Genomic DNA, 21,488 nt, shown 5'->3' on the forward strand with positions numbered 1-21,488 from the left:
GCTCTAGTAATAATAATAATAATAAAGTTAATAATAATAAAGTTAATATAACTAATATAATTCTTATTTAGACTTAGCTATTAAGTAACTAAGAGGTAATTATATAGTGTCACTATACTAAGTGTGAGAAAGTGACAGTCAGGCAAGCACCAACTAACTAGGCCAAAAAGACCACTATAATTAGACCCATGGTCTAATTAAGCCCTGAATGTATGTATTATCTAGGAGCTCTAGTAGGGTCACCTTCTGACTGAAACTAAGGTTGTCAGATATTAGTTACTTAAGCCTCATCTAGCACACACCTCTCACATATATTTATAGTCTATTTCCTAGTCCTATAGACATTACAATTTTTCTTAAAGTATGATATCTCTAATCAATAATTAGTTGGCCTCTGATATTCACACATTAGTTCGGCGCTATATGTGGACTAGGATGTCTCAATGTCAGGGGCTAGTCACTACATCAGCCTCCTCCTGAAGGCGGCGGGCGATAAGCGGTAAGAATACCGAGCTGACCTTCTAGTTTCCAAAATTAGTGCTAGTTACCAATCAATAATTCTATCTATTTTCATCTATATGAAGTGTATTCTATTCAGATTATGTCTTTAATTGATCAGTGAGTACTAAACCTTTTAGATATATAATCTTCCTATACTAACTATTTAGTACTCTTCATGATCTAGATGCTCAATTTAACCATATTTATTTGAGTATCCTGAAAACCTGCAATCAAGAAGCTACACTAAGCCTTTCTCAACCAAAGATACAGTCTCTCAACTGGACTCATTATCAGAAACTTATTGATGGGCTCTCTTATACATACAAAAGACACCCAATTCTATCTTCAGAGACTTTACTTGATATATTAAGTCAAGTGAACCATCTCCATGATGATTCGTCATTATCATCACAATACCTTTCTTCACATGAATCTGAACTACTATGGCTGATATCTGCAAAAGCTACTGCACATTCAATTGGCTTAGCAGTTCATTCACTGTTAGACCAGGCCCTCGAAATAAGTAATGAGATCTGGTACTGGGATGAGGTCTTAGGATCCTTTTGGTACACAGGACTGTACTCAATTCAAACATCACCTTCTCGAATTTGGAAATACATAGTGCAAGGATACCCTTCCTGGACTGGCCGGCCTTCCACAGCACCGGCCTCAACACTGCTTATGTCCATTCGGTGGTCCCAATTTCATCAATTCATCCAACAAAGTGTGCTGAAGAATCCCATTTCCTATCTACGGATAGGGTTACCTCCGTCTTTTGTGGCATGCAGGTCCGAAGCACAGCAGAAGCGGGGCAGTTTAAAAGCTGCCAGGAGCGTAACTGCTTCCAGTATTGGTTTCCTAGTAGGAGAATGGCTTTCATTCAAGCAGACTGATCGCTTGTCTGGGAACAGTTTCAATCTGTCTGAAAGCGAAATATGGCATAATGCTGTCAGAAGAAGTGTGGCCATGTTAGAAAGTGTTCTTCAACATGGATTCAAAGATCTCAATCCCTCTGAATTTGAGAGTACAATCACGGCAGCAATTGGGAACAAGTCTGACCAGTCGGATCAAGACCCTCGATTGGTCATCAAACGCCTAGCCCATATTCATCAGGAACTCTTACCCAGAAACAGACTTGCATCTACTGTTTGCGTTGACCGTAACGGGCGACCGTCCCGCCTAGTTCGATACTGGCTTCCACTCTCTTTTATGGTCTTTTCAACAAGCACCATATTTAATTTCATAAAAAATAGGCGCAGTATGCTTATACAGTCAGTGGTTGATGCAGTATCAACATCCATGGATTTCTGGCATAATTGGGTTTTGGGCCCTCTTCGCAAACTGATTGGGACAATCAGACACGATGAAACCAGTGAAATCGCAATTATGAGCAAGAACAGTCTCGAGGCTGACCGTGCTAGTCTAGAGAGAATGGTTGTTGATTTTATTCGCGATCGTCCTGGCTTGCAAGACGGCGCATTGGTGGCAGATACTGATACTCTAATGCTAAGGGTGAAGGAAGGCGATTTAACACCTGTCTTGAGGGCCTATGAGAGAGATTTACGAGCACCATTTTCAGGGGCTATAAGAGGAGACCTCGTTCGTGCTCTGTTGATTCAAATCCAAAAAACGAAAGTCGACGTTGAAATAGCAATGAGTGGCATTAATGCTCTTCTCAAAAGTCAAGAGCTTGTTTTTGGGTATTTAATTCCCCGTGTTCCTCGAGAATCCCATACTGATAGCTCTCTAGTTTTGTTGGCCTAACGCCGGGTATATTGGTTTCATATGCGGTTTTCGTGTGGACAAATGGCCTTTTCAGCAACCGAAAGGGGCTGCAGGTTGGTAAAAAACAAACCGATTTGAGGCGTGCCATGCGGTAAGTATGAAAAATCCCAAAAAGATCTTTCTTCTGTACCTGACCAGCGTATAGAAATGTTTCCAGGGCCTTAACATTGTCCAACTGTACAACAGACGGCATTCTTTCTTACAAGGACTATGGCCTCCTTATATGTGAAACCGAAGTTTTACTTCAGAAAGCAAGAGCCACATTTCAAGGCACACGTTTCCGGGAATTCAGGGAAGATGTAGAGGAACTTCTGAATCTGCAACATGGGATCGACACCCAACACAGAGTTCTTGAACGAATAACTTGGGTCTACTCGAAGTCATTTTGAATTGAGGGCAGTCTTGAATTTGATATAAAATTCTAGTATTCTCAAATTTCCAGTTCCCACAATGTTTAATATTCGGTTCAAACAAGTCTGTCATCAACTTGAAATTTACCAACCTTGCTCTAGAGTCAAATCCAGCTTTTCATGTGTTTCCATATTGATTATCAGGAGTCATCTAAATATTCTAACTTAAAAGGCTGGATATCTAGATGATTTATCAATATTGGTATAGGTCATTCATCTTTTAAGTTTGAGATATATAGACCTCAGGAATTTAAACAGGTATATTATTTATTTATTAGTGAATGGAATATGATTTCACTCTATTTTATATAGGAAATCAATCAAGATTTAAGCTCCTAAATTAGTACTAGTTATAGTAATGTTATATTATCATTCATTCTCCTTGAGAGTTTATAAGTATAATTAGAACTCATAATATCATCACTCCTTACAATTAGGACCTATTTCTAAATAAATAAGTTTAAAATTTATACTTATACCTTCAATAAATTATAATGCTGATTAACTTTAATATATGCAGTAGTGGTAGATGAAGTGGGCTAAATAAGGTCCTGCATATAGAGTACCCTGTACTACTATCACCACCACAGAGTTAGATAGGTAGTTAACTAGGTAGTTACTTGTTATCTACCTGCTAGCATATCATCCATCCCCTACCTTCCAGCCACCTACACTTACTCCAATAACTGGCAAATCCTACTCTACTCTATTCAATATCTTCCTATTTCTTATCAAGTCAGTTAACAAAGCCTCCTATTTTCTACATTCTAAATAATAAATTGTGAATTGTGAACCATTAAATCTCATCATCCACTAGTCCTCTGTTTGAGTTCTAAACTTCGCAGATCATCTTTGAATTAAATGGGTATATAATAACATCCTAACTATATAGAGAGATATTAAACTAACTAGCTAGGATCTGGAAGTTGTGAGGTTACCTTCCAGCAGAGCATATTCACTCATACAAAGTGAAGAAAACACCGCAATATTTCTTCACTCTTGCACCAAAACCAGTAGCAAGGTGACTTGGGATCTTGTCTTTCTGTGTAATTACACAGAAACATATCTACACCACGCTAGGTTAATATTATGGCAGGCACGAGGAATTATGATTTCCTAGTGAGTAGCCCCCCCCGCAGATATATCAATAATAACAGCTAGAGTGAAACTAATATGTCCCTCAGATCAAGTTGTTACTGATTGGAGACTCTGGTGTTGGGAAATCATGCTGTCTTCTACGCTTCAGCGAAGATTCATTCACACCATCATTCATCACAACAATTGGTATCGATTTTAAAATCCGCACAATTGAACTTGATGGGAAACGAGTAAAGCTCCAGATATGGGATACAGCAGGCCAAGAACGCTTCAGAACAATTACGACAGCATACTATAGAGGGGCGATGGGAATACTTCTTGTTTATGATGTCACTGATGAGCGTTCATTCCAAAGTGAGGGATTCCTGTTCCTTCTCAATAAGTGCACAGTTCTCATTAATATTTATCTAGATATTCGAACCTGGTTCTCAAACGTCGAACAGCATGCAAGCGAAGGTGTTCACAAGATCCTGATTGGTAACAAATGTGACTGGGAGGAGAAGCGGGCTGTATCAACTGAACAGGGACAACAACTCGCTGATGAACTAGGGATTCCCTTCCTCGAGGTTTCAGCGAAAAACAATACAAATATTGAGAAAGCATTCTTCAATCTTGCTTCGGCTATAAAGAAGGGTATGGACACCACTAAATCCGAGCAAGTGAGCACCCAAGGTGTGAGTATAGATCAGCAAGGTTCAGGCGTGAATGGCAATGTGGGTGGGAAATGCTGCTGAAATCAAACTGTCACATCACTCTATTCTTGTATTGTGTCTTCTGCTATGCTACAGGTTTATGCTACTTATGTCTCTATTGAACTGAGGGTATGCCTTTTTATTTTCGATATTTAGCGTATAGGTCGGTGTAGATAATCACTCTTTATTTTTGATTAGTATACTGCCCACCATCTCCAACCTGATGATTAGGTGGTAGCTACTATGTATCTGGGTCAGATTAAACCATATATCTATATTAATTTTTGGTTAATTAATTGTTTCTATGAGCAATAGTTGTTATACATAATTGATTGACTTAGCTATACTTAATGGATTTATTCAAGTGACTACCTATAGATGGATATATCAAAGACTACCTCTGTTCACAGCTTTTAGTATTGAGCATAATTAATCCTTATTATGATACCTCTGAATCAATAAATTCCTCATGGGTAAGCTCTAGGTTTTTGTTGTTATTTTTACTATATAAAAATATTATTATATATCATCTTCTAATTTAAGGAGTTAAAAGTCGCCTATATTCTTGAGTCACTTCTTCTGATCATATATAACTAACTACTCTGGTGACCCTTGTATTTGAGACTGTGACCTATCTACTCTGGAGTATTTAATGTCTACTGAGCAGATAGTCAGGTCTTATCTACTTTAGCCATGACCAACTAAGCAGTGACTAGTTAGTTAGGTAATTATTTAGCTACTTAACTAGATGTTTTCTATTTATTTATAATTAACTATATTTAATAACTAGTGCAGTAGTTAATACCAACAGTAGATACTTAGTTACTTACCATAAAAAGCCTAAGTTGTCAAAATTTATCAAGAACTTAGTGACCCACATATGGAGTATATATTTTTTTATAAGACTAAGTAGTCCCACTATAGTCTATATATTAAAATTAAACAAAATTTCTTGTACTTAGGAATATTACTATGTACAGCCATAAATACTTTACTCTGTACATAGTACTCAAGTGAAATTCAGTTTCACTTATATCAGATCTTGAATTCTGCAGGTACCCAATCTCCCTCAATCTTTCAGATTTTCTCCTTGTTTGTCGATACTTGCTAATTTTCTCCGTTAAGAATTAAATATAATCATTAGATCTATAGAGTCCTTATTTATGAAGGTTTACTCAGCTTTCGTCCTATGTGGTTTATTTCATGTCTGAAGCACGCCAATTTACTGTTCGCCCGCTGTCAAAGCAACCGCGAAATGACTTGAAAGATGCGTTTCGGGTCTACTTGTCAACCTCGTCACTACTTGCTCTCAAACTTCGGGCTGGAGATGCCTGTAGTCTGAAGCAGAACGAGGGTGATGAAAAGACTGCGATAGCCTGGGCCGCCGTTGAAAATATACAGAACACAGTTGTGCAGACTTCAAGGGCCCTCCAGGATTGTTATAAAATAAAACTGGGTGAAAAGGTGTCTATTAGCAAGGTCGACAGTGAAGTACAAGAGATTGATACAATCTTCCTATCGGAATCCACGGATAATGATAAACTCACAAACTATGGAAATATTCCAGATCCCGAAAAGATTCATTGGGAATGGTGCCTGGGATACCCCTTTTCCAAATGTGAGCTTCTCACCGTCGGTTTGGTCTTTGATATTGAACTCAAGGGTCAACGTAGAAGCTTTAAAGTTACAGAAATCCAGAGCCCTGGTCAAAATTGCAGCCACACGCTATTTCGATTCAGCCCGCAAACGAAAATCATCATCGGTGAGAATCAAAAAGCTCAATATAAACAAGCAACCGCCCTTCATGTCCATCCCCATGGGCTCGGGGGTATGTCCCGTCAAATCAAACAAATCAACGAAAGCCTTGGGGACTACAATTTGGCATCCCACAGACTTGCAATGCCACCCTTTTATGAACACAGCCGGGGGATGCTACTCTATGGCCCGAAGGGGACTGGGAAAACTGCACTTCTGCGGCAGATCGAAGCTGCTAGATGGGCAAAAACGTTCAACATCGGAACTTCAACTATTACCAGAAACATGCACGATGGAGAGACTAAGTTACGTAAAGTCTTCCAGGAAGCCCTGGTCTCACAGCCTAGCCTTATCATAATTGATCAGTTGGATTTTATTGCGCCCAAGAGGACATCAGCAGACTCGTCGTCCCTGGCCTCCGTTTTGTGTGAATGCCTGGATATGCTGAAAGGCTCACTTGTTCTCGTCGTAGGAGCAACACGCCTCCCCAACGACGTTGACGACTCTTTGAGAACGCCCCACCGACTGGCAATTGAAATTGAATTACATATACCGACGGCTCTTGACCGTGCGGAGATTCTACGAGCCATTCGTGGGGTTTCTTCATCTGTGCCGAGCGACGACATGGTGGAATTTATAGCAGAAAAGACACATGGCTATGTCGGTGCTGACTTATTTGCATTGTTGCAACTTATTTGCCGCAAGGCTCGACAGCGATGTTCTCTTGAAGTCAAACCGATACATGACCAGGCCGAAGAATCATCGTCGCTCGACAATGCCATTAACTTCAACGAAGACGTGATTCTTATAGACATTCAAACGGACGATGTCATATCTGCGCTGCAGGAAACGCGACCCACTGCCATGCGAGAGGTTTTCCTAGAAACACCCAAAGTCAAATGGTCTGATATTGGCGGCCAGCATGACATTAAGAAACGTCTTCAAAAGGCTGTGCAACGTCCCCTAAAGGTGTGTATAAACTACTATGGGACATTCAAGGTGTTGATACTAACTACAACCAGTTCCCGGAACGAATGAAGAGACTTAATGTAAACAGCAAAAAGGGTATTCTACTGTACGGACCTCCAGGCTGTTCCAAAACATTGATAGTGAAAGCACTGGCTACCGAGGCGGGGTTGAATTTTTTGGCAGTGAAAGGCGCAGAAGTCTTGAGCATGTATGTCGGTGAGTCTGAGCGAGCTTTAAGAGAAATTTTCCGCAAGGCTCGTTCTGCCCGTCCAAGCATCATTTTCTTTGACGAAATCGATGCAATTGCATCAAAGCGTGGAGGTAGCTCTCAGGGAGGTGTCAATGTGCTGACAACCCTACTCAATGAAATGGATGGCATTGAGGAGCTGAAGAATGTCTTGGTTGTTGCAGCTACAAATAAGCCTGATGTAATCGACCCCGCCCTCATGCGCCCCGGGCGTTTGGATAACATCCTTTACATTGGGCCTCCGGATTTTGAAGCTCGAAAGGAAATTTTGACTATCTGGTCGCGCAACTCCGTGGTACATCCAGAGGTTGATCTTGAACGGCTGGCTTTGAAAATGGAAGGATACTCTGGTGCGGAGGTAGTGAATATTTGTCAGGTCGCAGGTGATGCGGCGTTGGATGAAGAAGAGGAGACAGGCCAGGAGCAAGAGGTTAAGTTAGAGCACTTTGAACTAGCATTGGGGCAGGTGAAGAGGCAGATAACTAGTGCTATGGTCCAGGGTTATGAACACTGGAGAGATTCCACGACCGATTAATGATATCTTAGGCATCCTGCTATTCAGGCGAGATGGATAACTGTCACAGGAATATATGACCATATAAAAGCTCTAATAATGTCTGGACATTTTTAGTGGCTTAGTGGTCTAGTGGCCCCCTAGACTTTTTCAAAATAACAGTATATTCAATATATATGACATATAATAGATATATATCTAGTAGCTATATCTATTGGAAGCGCTATAAAATGAGGTGTGATACCAAACCCTTGGTCAATATTGATTCAGATAGTAACCACTCTGTAAAGGTCAAATTTACAAGGGACAAACTGCAGAGTAGGTATCAAGATAGTTGGTAACTAAGGGCAATATCTAGTAACTACCTTAGTACTAGTTATAAGTTACCTAGGTAGGTAGTCAACTACAGGAAGTGGTCATCAGAATCGCGAGCTCAACATGTCATGATATCTCTGTTATCAAAAGACTCCAAAAGCTATGGTAAGCAGGTATCTGAGTTTTATATTTACTCTCTAATTATCTAGGTACCTATAACCAATTAATAACTATCAATGAAGTATTAAGTTAGTTCTAGTTAAGTGGAATTAAGCTGGAACCAAGTTCAAAGTTCCAGGCGGGGTCAGGTGACCATAGTTATATTCTATTTAGAATTTAGTATCTACTATTTAGTACTAGTCAAAATTAGGTATGCATCGTAGATTCCTCTAACTAGTTAGTTAACTACCTACCTAGGAGAGTGATACGCGTACAGCCCCTAGCTATATAGGTACAGCCCCTAGCCATAGGCGTACAGCCCTTAGCTTCCATTTATAGTTAGACTATACTTGATTCTCATAATTAATTCTATAGAGTAGTGTTGATTCCTACATGAATACTAAGGTAATCCCTATATTAATCCTTAGGTGATTTCTATATTAATTTCTATACTTATTCTTAGGTTAATCCTTAGGCTAATTCCTAGGCTGATTCCTGGGCTGATTCCTAGGTTAATTCCTATATTAATTTATAATCTAAGATTAGGATTATATAAGCCTATAATAATTACTAATAAATGACTAAGTATAGGGCTTAACTAATAGATAAGATATTTTTATCTAGAGCCGTATCTACTTTATTAATCTATATCTATAAGTATTAGTCTTTATTCTACTACTACTATTATTAGCTCTCTTATATTTATAATAGTTATACTTAATCTTATTAATATTATTAGACTCTAGTGCTAAATTTATAGATAGGCTATAGTTAATCTTTATAAATTATAAAGTATATAAAGTGGTATATGCTGGGCTGTCTATATACTAATACTAACTATAAATAGAAGGTAATATAATCTATATATAAACCGTGTATACAGCTGAGCCGCGCACTTCCCCCTAATAACTCCCTAATATATTGATATTGAAGCCTTTAAACCACCACCATGTCTCTAAAAAAGCCTCTAAATTTAAAAAAATTAGAGGAATAAGAGGGGCGGATCTTATTAGCTATTAAAGTAATTAAAAATTAATAATTTAAGTCTATTTATAAAGTAATATATATTTTTAATATCCTAGAGACTATACTTTATAACCGTCGTAATAGTATTATCTCTTATAAAGAAAAATATATAAATAGTTATTTATTAACTAATTTTAAAGAGCAGGTACTTATTTAATAGATTAAATCTCTTAATAAGTATAGTACAGCTCCTAGGCCTTCTTAAGTATATAAGATAGCTTTAATTCTTTAATTAAATTATAATCTCTCTCTTCCTTTATATCCTATTAATATAAACTAGGTTAATACCTTTATTTAATGTCATCTAGAGCTTAAAATATAATTCTTATAATAATATAATTATAAATAAGTATTAAATAAAGATCTTAATATTATTTATAAATGGTTTAACCTAGTTTAAAATATAATTATTAAGTATAGCATTCTAGATAATAATATTTATAATTTTAATAAGACTAGCTTTATAATAGGCTTAATTATAACTTTATATATTATAACTAGGGCTAAATATTATAGTAAAGTATATATTATTTAGCCTAGAAATTATAAATAGGTTATAGTAATTAAATATATTAGGGCATCTAGATGAGCCTTGCCGCCCTATATTATCTTTAAGGGAAAGATATAAATAGAGGCCTAGTATTAACTAGGGATCTCTAGGGATTAGATAATTAAAGTTAGTAATAATAATTAGACTTTAGATGCTATTAGTCTTTAATAGCTAAAGCAAATCTTTATCCTATCTATAATATTATAAATAAAAGGGATTAAGCATCTCTTAATCCTTAATAGCTATAGTAGCTATTTAATATATAAATTTAATATAATTTATAATAAGAATTATATAATTTTACTTTATATATTTACTTATTTATTATATCTTCTTTAACCTCTTAATGTCGCCTATTTTGCAGCTTTAAAATATATATATAGGGGGTTAATTAAAACTAATACTTATAATAGTAAATATTATATTAATAAGCTTAATTTTTTAAAGGCTTATTTAACTGCTTATAATATTACTATTAAAGAAAATAGTATTTATAATAGATTCTTAGCAACTGGCCTAGTTCCTCTAAATCCTAAGCTAATACTCTTAATTTTAAATATTAAGCTTTAAACTTTAACACCCCCCCTAAGCTATAGCTTAGACAGCTTATTTAAGACACCTTATTATCCTATAGGCCTAGAAAAGCATTTAATAAAGCTTAAGAATTATATTTAATATCCTAATTATGCATAAAGCTCCCTAAGCCTAGTAATTAGGGCCCTTAATTAAATAAAAAAGGCATATGAATCTATAATAAATAATGTTATAATTCTTATGGAGGAAAATAAGGGATTATAGGCTTAATAGGCTAATAATATTAAAAAGAATTAATAATTAAAGCAGCAGCTAGTCCTAGAGCTAGGCTATATAGTCTAGAAGATAATATAGTTAATTATATAGGCTTATTAAGCTAAAGATACTATTAAAGCTGTAGCTTTAATAGGCCCTATTAATGGTGCTTATGCACCACTAATATACTCTAATTATAATATAGTTAGTTATTAGAGGAATCACTGCCCTAACCACTATAGTAATTAATTTTTTTTATTAATATATAGTGTAAATAGCTTCAAATTGCTAGAATAATTAATTTTTTTTGGGGTTGGTGCGCGGCTCGGCCGTGTGCGCGGTTCGTATGTGGGTTACGTTAAGGGCTGTATGCCTATAGCTGGGGGCTGTACCCGTATAGCTAGGGGCTGTACGCGTATCACTTCCCACCTACCTAACCTAAGCTACCTAGGTAGGTAATAGACTCAATTCCTACCACCATCTAATCTCAACTTTCTTATGATTCAATGCAGGAAATTCCCTAAAATCTCCCCAAATATCAGAAAGCGCTGATTTACTCAATCCACCTGCTCGAACGCCATGGCTACCCCAGCTGATATGAAACCAAGGAGCTCGAGTAGGACGCCTTCCGCAGAGCTACAATCGGGACCACGCAATGGTGACCATGGAGGAAGCTGGACTCGATCCATGACTCCTCCCAACAGGATGTCATCGCGAAGCCGAAGTCGAGAGTCTCACTTGCGCAGAGGTAGAAGCAGTAGTCGAACACCTAGTCCTGCCAATAACCCGAAAAGCGCTAAGGTGCGTGCAATCGGTTAACCTTGCCTTCCAATTTCATTAGCATCAGAAAGTTACTGACCTATTTGGAGAAAGGTGGTTGTTGAAAAATTAACCAAGAACGTCACTGAAGCCCATCTTCACGAAATCTTCGGGAGCTTTGGAGATATCCAGTCCCTCGAATTACCGATGAACCGAGCCTGTAAGCTTTTTACTAGCGTGCATTCATTCTGCCACATCCTGACTCCTATTCCAGTCATAACAAACCGTGGTACAGCGTATGTTTTATACTATGATCCCGCGGACGCCGAAGCGGCTATTGCGCACATGCATGAAGCTCAGCTTGACGGTGCTGTCTTGAATGTGTCAATAGTCCTACCCCGGCGGAACTTCTCACATTCGCCTCCACGCTCTCGATATCCCAGAGGGAGCGATAAGCGTCAGAGCTACGGTCCCACTACCGCGTCTGGCGGTCATCCTTCTCGCCGTTCGCCGTCTCCGCGAAGATCGCCACCCCATCGGAGGCATGGTGCTAGGACATCGGATAGACACGATCTCTATCGTCCGCAGTTCCAATCGCGTTCCAGATCATCGCGCCGTTCGACATCGTATTCATCGCGCTATCCATCAAGATCCGCATCACCGAGAAGAGAGAACAGAAGAACCAGTGATTCACAAGTGGATGCTCCTCGACGCACTCGACGCCGAAGCCCTAGCTATAGTAGCTACAGTAGCCGATCTGATAGAAGTTTGAGTCGCAGCCGCAGCCGCAGCCGCAGCCTAAATCGTCATGGTAATCGAAGAAGATAGAAACCCAGCTATTGACACTGGATACTGGTTGAATTTTTGTCCTTTTACAGTATCGGCGTTTTCCTATTATACTCTAATTATTGCTTCATATCTCAGAGAACAACTTGAGGAAATAGTAGCTGTAAAAATCCGACACTAGTGTGCTTCATGAAACGAAGCAACTCCCGCGCTTTCTTCATCTTTCTCATTCCTAGAAGAATGCACACCAACCGATATACATAGCTGCTAGGTTTCTGATGTCAGTAGCCTGCATGATAAGTTCATCCACATGGCCATCAACAGATAAAGGCACCGATTCGCCAGGCAAAAGACCCCGGAGCTTACTACGCACGGATTCCAAAACACCGGCAGGGGTTTCTGGGACGTTCGCTTGTGTACGCCGCTTTTAAACCAAGTTAGCTAGCTGTTCCAATCTTCCAATTGCCAAATTGCCAAACTCCCTCACCTTCTTTCCTATAAAATCAGTTGTCGGGTCATGTAAGAATGTCTCAAGTATGGTCATCAAGGCATCTTCGTTCTGGCGGAGCAGTCTCAAAGTAATCTCACAAGTCCTGCGAAACGGGCCTAAAGATTCATCAGTTCCTGTCTGCCAATTTCTATTGGGGAATTCGCATTATCTACCATCGTAGCCATAGGCTCCAAAAGCATCAACCATGTTATGGGTGAGACGAAATGGAACTAGCTCTGGTATGTCAAAGGTAAGGCCCTACGCGAATTAGCTTATAAATATAGTGAGTGACATGCTCTTAGCTTACCTTGTCAAAAAGACAATTGAAGTCAACATGTAGTACCCCACCAGTTCCTTCTTCAAACAATATATTCTCGCCATGACGATCCCCCAATCTATCAAGATATCAGCCTTTTATTGCATTTGAATCTTCTAAGCAACCCTCTTACCCCAGAACATAGCCCACCATCGACATGACAGCAGTAGATCGCGTGTATCTGAGTCTGGCTGTGAACCAGGCCTCAGTCTCTGGAAACATCTCAACAAACCATTCGTGTAAGACAGGTTGCAACCTAGGAGTTCAGTCAGTTTTCTTTCCTCCTGTATATTAGAACCGTCAGCTTGACTGACTTTGATAATATTTTCGTCTTGAAGATAGGAGCATTTGCGACATCTGAGCAAGCTTCATTGAGGTATATTTTTATTTCCTTATACTGCAGATCATTAGAGAGACATTCAAGAAGAGGAGTAATTGATGGCTCCTACATCAGGTACAATGCCTCTTTCATGAAGCAACTTGATCACGAGGTCCCTCAATGTCCTGAGGTTATCTACCCATTCAATGAGGCCACACTCTTCATTGAGAGGTGTTACTGCGTAGGTCTTGATGTCTGTTTTTGTCTTCATGAGTTGCGTTGATATTGTACAGGGAAATGGGACTACTTACACAAGCGTCTTTTGCTTGCCTCCACGTCTCTCTTCAAGAATCTATTGATCATATTGTTGAATTCCATGAGACGCTGATCCTTTCGAAGATCGTCTTTGGGCTTGCAGAGAAGGTTGTATATCTTTCCATCCGAGCCTCTGATGCTAATTCTCCGAGGTTTTTGTAGAGAGTTAAGAACTAGGGCATCATCTAGAACAGCTAGGTCGGTCAGTCCACACAATCTTCACGTTATGATTAAATAACATACTTTCAATGCTCGTTGGATCCCGGGGAAAGGCCCTGAATCCTTTAAGATACTCCGAGTCATGGTTTGCCGGCAGAATGGGAGTCAACATCGACTGAAATGGAACGACCAGCCTGCATGGGACGACCTTGTGATTAAAACCGAGATTCCGTGCAAGGTGAACTTTGGACACCTTTCCTTCCACTCGAGCTACACATAGCTTGAGAAGCTCTTCAGAAAACCTTTGTCCTTGATTCACCATGGTTTGTACATCGGCTAGCGATTCGGATTTGAGTTTCTTCTTTGCCTCCTTGCCAATTTAGAATCTAGCACTTTGCTACAAAGGCTGAATCAGAACTTACTGTGATTTTTCTCAGACACTGCATACCTCGAGATGCTCGTTCTTTAGATGAAGATTTTACTACTGCAAGAACTGCCCATAAGCCCTGTTGTGGGAAAGCATTGACTGCTTTGACCACAATTTTCGTTAACAGTTCATAAACAGTCGGGTTTGGATGGCAGATGCGAGCAACAACCTGAGGAAGGATAGTGAAAAGCTAAAGGTTTAATCAACAATTGGCGACAGCAAGAGTGAGCGCGCAAAAAATATTTACCAGGGCAGCAGGCATTCTGTTCAAATATTTCTTCAATTGCGAGTGCATCTCATCGAGACTTTTCTTGCGCTGATTTATGCTATGCCTTTGAAACTCTCTAGTATATCTTCAGTAAGGTTCATTTGATTTTGAGCTTGTCTACTTACTCATTGTCACCTCTTTTAGGGTCAAAAGGTTGAGCAACAACTGAGGCATGCTCCAACCAGAGTGTTAGTACTTTTGGAAATGATTGAAAAACGTATTTATTTCCATGTGCCAGTGAGCGTAAATAATTATAGATAACAAGCTTAGAGGCTTCACCGCTCAGGCTAATGACCCATGATTAGATGAATATTTCTTCGAGACATCGGATGGGGGACTTACTATATTTGTGCCTCTTTACCTAAGGGCTTGACTTTCTCAGAATCTAGAATCTTGTTGTAGTGTTTTCCTAAGTAGTAATGCGCTTTCTCCCACCTACTGTGTGTTAGCATTGAAGAAAGGTAAGGTTTTGATGTAGTCGTTACCTTAGGTGGAGGTTAATTGCCTCTCGATACCGCTGGACTATGACATCTGATTGCGTCTGTCCAGCTTTGTCAGTCCATTTCGCGAGGAGGAGGTGTGCCTAAAGATTGTCAACTAGCCGATCATGAAAGGAAATATTTTGATGCAGAGCGAACCCTAGCGGCAAGCAAATTTTGATGTTGCATGCGATTTGAAGTTGTGGATGCTGCTGGCTCTTCATTTACATCTGAAGGTGCTGGAGACGAAAATTCATTCGCCGCGATTGCTCCTTCAAGGATTCGGATAGCCTTTCGATGATGGCCGTCTTTCCATAGAAGTCGTGCATGTTCAATTGTCGCTGAGCTGTCCTTAAGTCTTGCTGCATGAAGCATTGATTGATATGCCTGGCCAGTGAAATTGCCTTTTCGAGATAACCGAGCACTAGTTAGCCATGCAGCAGCTATGTCCGAACCCGCGAAATTGTTTCTATATCTGATTAGTACATAGCAAACAATAATTAATTAAGTGAGAATACACACGAAAGCTCCATCGTGGCTCTCCTTAAACCAAGAAGATACTGCTTATCTGAAAGATATCCTCCGAGGACATCCAGGCGCCGATCAAGAGTCCTTGTAACATCTCTGTGTGAAGGGTGACCATCGTGACCAGCATCCGCTATACTTTCCATTTCAGAGAGTGTGTGAAGTTTGAGCACATAATCATGGCAAGACTGTAAGGATACGACTGAGTTTACAGTCAGGGATTTTGCAACATTGTATCGCAGACTGTTGATCTTGTCCCGGAATGCTGTCTTGTTACCATTGCGAAGGCAATCTAAAGCAGCTCCAACACCGATACCGAAATCTCCAGGATTTTGAGTTGAGTAAAGACGAAGGTACTCGCCCAGTTTATCCCACTTTCCTGTGAACCAACACGCTTCAATGACAAACGACAGGAACTTGGCTATTGACGGATTGGATTCTTTCAGAACTTCGAAATGTGTGAGTATCGCATCTATCAAGCGTTAGTCTCCTGACTATGAAGCTTGTTAGCTCGGATTGGTACCATGCTGGCCTGATTCATTGAGGCAGGTAAGGAGATCATATTGAGCATCGTGGTTTTGTGGCTCTCTCTCAAGTTGTAACTCATACCAACTTTGGGCAGTAGCCCATCTTCCAGCTTTTCGATGCTCAAGAACCTGTTGTTCAATATCGAGGCCTTGTAAATGATTTGAAATACCCTCGATGCCATCTGGTTCATCAATCTGACTGTAAATATCTTGAAGACGTTGGTACAAGGGCTCGAGGTTACTGTTGGATTGAATGTCAGGACGGTGCTTGCATTGTCGAATATATTGCTCCCAATGGAAGAGTGCCCTGGAGAATGATTTGCACTCGACAGCTCTCCTCGAGATGACTTCAGGGGGTATGGAAGTTAGGAATGATTCAACAGCTTTGATTTGACAAGAATGTGTGTCGATTAGGAATTCGGTACGGGTTTCCCGATGGGAGCGATTGGATTGAGTAGTATGGGAACTTAAACTGCTCAGTTGTTTCTTCTTGCCTTGCAACCATCTTGACATGTAGTCTAGGACTTCAAAAATGCTCTTTGTTTTGTTAGACGCTGTGAAACAAATTGAGAAGGTGGCTTACATCACTACAGAGAATGATCATTTCGCGTTCATAATTATTCTCCTCAGGAAGTGGGTGTGAAAGGACTGTTAAAAGCTCCTTATGAATATGCTTCTTCTCTTCTTCACTCCCCCCAACTGTGGAGTTGAGGACTGCAAATGGAAGAAGAAACGAGGCTATTGAGATATCTTGCGCCTTCACAATGCGGCTGCACACGCTAAATATAAGCTGGGCATTATCACCACTCCCCTTTTGTAACAGATCCTGCACAAATGTTCGAAGCCACTCACTATGAGTAAGATTTGTAGTAAACAGTGGATATGAACAGCTAGAGTGAACAGCGCCAATTGTCACTGTGTACTTGGATGTGAGGAAAGGCATTAAGGTGTTCCTCACAGATTCGGGAAGTTCCAGCCATCGCCGATATTTTTCGTTCGTCGAGATGTCTCGCGAGCGTGAAGAGACTGTTGTGTTCAGATTGCAAGCTTTGAGTAAGTTTTGCATGGCATATGCAAGAAACCCTTGAGCCCTGGTGTCAGAGGCCGACAAAAAGGCTTCAACGAGCACGTGCTGAAGAAAAAATAGGACGAATTCAACCGTCTCCTCTATCCTTTCAAAATTAGATAGAACCAAGATGTCCTTCTTTTCTCTGACTGTATCAACTCGATTTGGGTCTAAGCAGCCAATCAGACCCAGACAACGAGCAGACAACAGGGTGATGACATCAGAAGTAGTGTTATACTTCACACAACAGTCCAGTAATGCTCGCGTCAGTTGTGCAACAACCGGGTCTGGCTGCTCACTGAGAACTGAGTCGTGAAGGAATTCTTCATGCTCAAGGATGTAAGGTACAAGCTCAGTCAATGCTTGCTCGACAACAGTGAAATTTTCGTTTTGACAACGCCGAATAAACGCAAGGAATTGACTTCTCACATCCATACTTCCCTTCAACTGCCTTAATCTGACCTCAAACTTGTCTAGAGCTGGAATGGACGCTAACGAAGGCATTGTATTGAATATGTCCTTCACAAGTTCACCGTGGTTCTCTAATATGTATCCTAGGAGCTCGTGTGCGTAGGTTCGAGTGGGTGTACTGAAGCACTCCCAGTACCGAATCACAATGGTCAAAGTTTGGTCAATCAAAGGTTCAAGTTCTTCATCTTGAAGGGAATGAATAAGGATCCCCCAAGTTTTGAATGCGTAATCGGAAAGTTCTTGAATTCCCAGAGCAGACCTTAGACAGGCGCAAATCTAGAACGTGAGAATTAACCAAAGGGATTTCCAATACAGAGTCTCACCTGCGGTAATGCACTGCTAACATGGCCTTTAGCGACCTTAATCATTTCTCCGATTGCAATGATATTCCGCTTCTTCTCAAGCAAGGGTTGTCTTATTTGGAAATCGTTGATTGCATTGGCAAATTGCGTAATTATTCCGAGGACATGCTCTTCAATGAATTGACCTAGTAGATTTGACTTTTTTGAATCCTTGTTCCCATGAGTTGATTTTCGAGGGACCAAGTCTGCCAGAAGACGTAGCGCCTGATAGAACTGACCAAATTAGTGCGTAATCGGCTGGCCAGTAAGAAAATGCTTACCCTTTCTCCTTTGTCTCCTCCTGCATCGCCGAGGCCTTTGAGAAGGTCGCAAGAGATCAGAATTGGTTCAATTCTTACTAACTCCGCGAGACTACGGCCCCTGAAGGCGGCATCAATCTCTGTCAGAAGTGTCATCGTCATAGCTTCAGGATTCGTCGAAGGTTGTATCAATAGGAAAGCAAGTATGGAGGCAAGATTATTCTGTTCTGAGCATAGATCGAATGGTGTTTTGGCGTTTGTGTAGCTAGCCCCAAGTTTCGATATAATGTCCCGTTTACGGCTCAGAACTAGGTAGGGTAGCACGTGGACTTCAGTTAATCGAAGGAAATCTTCGACCTTCATTCCAAGTAAATCACAAAGCTGCTCTGCCATCACTGGCCGGGACTGAAGGTGTTTAACGACTGTGATAGAAAGTGTCCGCCAAAAAGGCCGGAATAAGCCCGCTGGTGTGACCGAGAGACATTGTGCAAGTTTAGAGAGCTGGACATTCGTGAGCTACCTAGAATAGGCTTTGAAACTCCCAATAAAAACGCACCTCTGTATGGGTGATGGCGCAGATATATGGATTCGGATGCCCTAGGAATTCTAGTAAGCGCAGAAGTATGATGTTCAATTCCTCCTCATCAGAAAACCTAGTAGAGAGGTTAGTCTAGTTGTTTCACAAATACCCCAAAAACGAGGTACTCACTTTGCAAGTAAGCAAAGGGTTAGGATGCATGTTTCTTGCAATGAAGTTTCGTTTCTCTCGGATAGGTTTTTTAGCCATTCCAGAGCAACGACGAAATTACTCCGCCGTACCTCACGATCTATACTCTTACCGACAAAAGCAATTATACAAAACCTAAATAACTTTAGCCCTCAAAAATTGAAGAATAAAATGAGAATGAAATCTTACCCAGTGACTATCCGAAGCTCTCTGATAGAGCTACGTAAAGAATGGAGGCAGAATTCGCCAAATACTGATGAAGCGAGATGTGCCTCATTAGGATTTGGGTCGTGAGTTAAAAGTCTCCTCAAAGCGCTCATTGTGGCTATCCTCAGCTTTGGGGACCTTGACAGCTTGGGAATGATATCTTCGACAATTTTCAGCAGCTCACCAAAACTAGAGTTCTGCTCATGAGCTTCCTGCTTGTTTTCGCTCTTTTCGGAATCACATATCTCGCACATGAAGACTTCCTTTTCAGAGAACTTGATGAATGGAACACTGAGTAAGGTCTGAGACAGAGCACATGGAACTTGACCCAAACTTCTCAAGACCTCAAATTTATTCTCTTCAGAAAGCTCCCCGAAGGAGACACTGTGAATCACAAGTCAGCTTTCCGACACTTCGACGGGCCTAGGATACAACGTACGATAATTCCTCGCTCAGGTTTTCCAAGCTCTCAGAAAAAATGGTCTTGAACTCGGCATTTGTTGAATCTAGGACCTGCTGCAGTAGCAGCTGTATCTTGGGATTTCCTGGTCCTAGATGCGGCTTGGGTAGGCATCGACGTTTTCTCGCTTGAGATTCCGAGCCTGCAGTCTCACCTGCAGAGCCGACTCTTTCAGTGTTTAACAGGGACCTCAGGCTCGTTCTTTTCGATCTATACAAAGCCCGCATTTCTTGGTCCGACCCATGATCGGCTTGTATAGCACTTTCCAGGTGTTCGACCGCTATCTATTTTTAAAACCGATGAGTAAGGAACTTATTCCAACTGCTCCAGCAAGGAGATTCATTTACCTGTAAACTGGATACAAAAGGTTGAAAATTGGCAGTTTCAGTTTTCAATCTTTGGAGTGGCTGCAAAATAGTGCCTTGAATATATTGAACAGGTAGGGGTAAACGTAGCATATTTTCACAGATATAGTCCATGTGTTGAGCGAGTTCGGACTGAAGCATTGGCATTTGGCCGAGTGTGCGTAGTGCACATAAATCTGCAAGGCTTCGGAGCCACAAGCGTATCAACCCCCCACACTGTAAGGCCAATTCTGAGTCTGACATCTCAGGACCACAATTCTGACGAAAGAAGGCTAGAAATCGTATTGCGGCCTTAGCTTGTATATCGAAGGTCGATGGGCCGGTAGTTTGCAGCCACTCCAGAATCAGTTTCCATAGTCGCTGGTAGGCATTTAGCATCCATGAATTTTTCTGGCATGCATCGGAGAAAGGGTTCTTCAATAAGCTTTCCGGTTCCGAGTTGAAGATCATTGAACCTAGAAGCCAAAGAATAGAACCGAGAAGCCGAGGGAAGTTTCCCATAGACATTTTATCCCCAATGACGCCTCGAGGGATCTTCAGCCTTTGCAGATCTAGTAAAAGATTTCCTTCTTGTGCTGGAATAGATAAATTGGAAATAGCCGGGTTTTGAAGACTCCAAGCACTGGATGTCTCCAGGGACAACAAGATATCTAATCGCGCAAATTAGTACAGTATACATTCGCTGAGTTATGTCTCTCACCCATTATGAAGGAGCGTAGGAATGAGAGGATAGAGTTGCAGGATGGCCATGATCGCGGATTTTTCTGGAAGAAAGCAATCGTTGAGATAATCTTGGTGGCTTTCTCGCTGATATCCTCACAACCCCAAATGCTAGACAGGTGGACTAATCGTACAACTAGCCAGGTAAACAACGGTGCAAGTACAGGCTTGCCCAGAACCTCAGGGTCGGAGATATTATACACGCATTGAGGTGCTTTTTCGACAGCTGCGTGAATGATATCAAGGCAGTCAAACACTTGCCCTTTCAACGTTTCATCACAATAGCCATCCTCACGACAAGTCGGTTCTAGGCCGGCTTTCAAGACGATGCAAATCAACTTGTTGATATCTGTGACACTATCATCAAGATATAACTGGCTATAGCGATCTCCTAGAAGTTCCTGCCGGAGCTGAGAGAAAGTCTCGCGGTCCAAAGGTCGGGCCAGTTCCCTCTGCGATGAGAGACGCGGTGCCAGTTGAGCGGCGAGGAGAGACGAAGCGGGCTCTGTTCCCTTTCTACTAAGCTCTAGCCCGGCATCCTGGGATCTACTTACTCCATTAGATGCCATAAGGAATAAATCCGCGCATGTCTACCAAGAAGAAATGCCACGCGCAGCAAATATCAAAGCCCTAGGTTGATTGATGATGGGGTTCTTGGACTGTGGCAGGGAAGACAGGGAATAATACACGG

General features: G+C 40.8%; 5 protein-coding genes across 5 annotated transcripts; 4 read left to right on the plus strand and 1 right to left on the minus strand.

Annotated features, from left to right (window-relative positions):
* The first annotated feature begins 370 nt into the window (after positions 1–370).
* On the plus strand, positions 371–1,364 carry ASPZODRAFT_1948904 (hypothetical protein). The gene is made up of 3 exons (XM_022727411.1): positions 371–618; positions 669–1,193; positions 1,252–1,364. Exons 1-3 carry the CDS (start codon positions 602–604, stop codon positions 1,259–1,261), a joined length of 552 nt encoding a protein of 183 aa, XP_022580839.1. The 5' UTR covers positions 371–601; the 3' UTR covers positions 1,262–1,364.
* Positions 1,365–1,489: 125 nt separating this feature from the next.
* Positions 1,490–4,528, plus strand: ASPZODRAFT_151893 (hypothetical protein; the record flags this gene model as incomplete). Its single annotated transcript, XM_022725792.1, has 6 exons — positions 1,490–1,525; positions 1,555–2,201; positions 2,252–2,377; position 3,287; positions 3,881–4,148; positions 4,206–4,528. The coding sequence occupies 6 exons, from the start codon at positions 1,490–1,492 to the stop codon at positions 4,526–4,528; spliced, it is 1,401 nt and encodes a 466-aa protein (XP_022580840.1).
* A 917-nt stretch (positions 4,529–5,445) lies between these two features.
* On the plus strand, positions 5,446–8,131 carry ASPZODRAFT_166605 (hypothetical protein). The gene is made up of 3 exons (XM_022726767.1): positions 5,446–5,541; positions 5,612–7,210; positions 7,264–8,131. Exons 2-3 carry the CDS (start codon positions 5,690–5,692, stop codon positions 7,990–7,992), a joined length of 2,250 nt encoding a protein of 749 aa, XP_022580841.1. The 5' UTR covers positions 5,446–5,541; positions 5,612–5,689; the 3' UTR covers positions 7,993–8,131.
* A 3,258-nt stretch (positions 8,132–11,389) lies between these two features.
* On the plus strand, positions 11,390–12,397 carry ASPZODRAFT_166606 (hypothetical protein; the record flags this gene model as incomplete). The annotated part of the gene is made up of 3 exons (XM_022726768.1): positions 11,390–11,611; positions 11,684–11,789; positions 11,844–12,397. 3 exons carry the CDS (start codon positions 11,390–11,392, stop codon positions 12,395–12,397), a joined length of 882 nt encoding a protein of 293 aa, XP_022580842.1.
* A 190-nt stretch (positions 12,398–12,587) lies between these two features.
* Positions 12,588–21,366, minus strand: ASPZODRAFT_66362 (hypothetical protein; the record flags this gene model as incomplete). Its single annotated transcript, XM_022729368.1, has 26 exons — positions 12,588–12,779; positions 12,843–12,961; positions 13,019–13,103; positions 13,153–13,240; positions 13,295–13,417; positions 13,476–13,558; positions 13,611–13,735; positions 13,792–13,989; positions 14,039–14,324; positions 14,377–14,571; positions 14,629–14,725; positions 14,775–14,936; positions 14,992–15,087; positions 15,135–15,232; positions 15,288–15,597; positions 15,651–16,125; positions 16,177–16,717; positions 16,764–17,993; positions 18,041–18,292; positions 18,340–18,819; positions 18,875–18,971; positions 19,028–19,180; positions 19,235–19,636; positions 19,692–19,996; positions 20,060–20,727; positions 20,778–21,366. The coding sequence occupies 26 exons, from the start codon at positions 21,364–21,366 to the stop codon at positions 12,588–12,590; spliced, it is 7,449 nt and encodes a 2,482-aa protein (XP_022580843.1).
* Positions 21,367–21,488: the final 122 nt, after the last annotated feature.

The sequence above is a fragment of the Penicilliopsis zonata genome, assembly GCF_001890105.1.
Source record: "Penicilliopsis zonata CBS 506.65 unplaced genomic scaffold ASPZOscaffold_7, whole genome shotgun sequence".
Classification (NCBI taxonomy): Eukaryota; Fungi; Ascomycota; class Eurotiomycetes; order Eurotiales; family Aspergillaceae; genus Penicilliopsis; species Penicilliopsis zonata.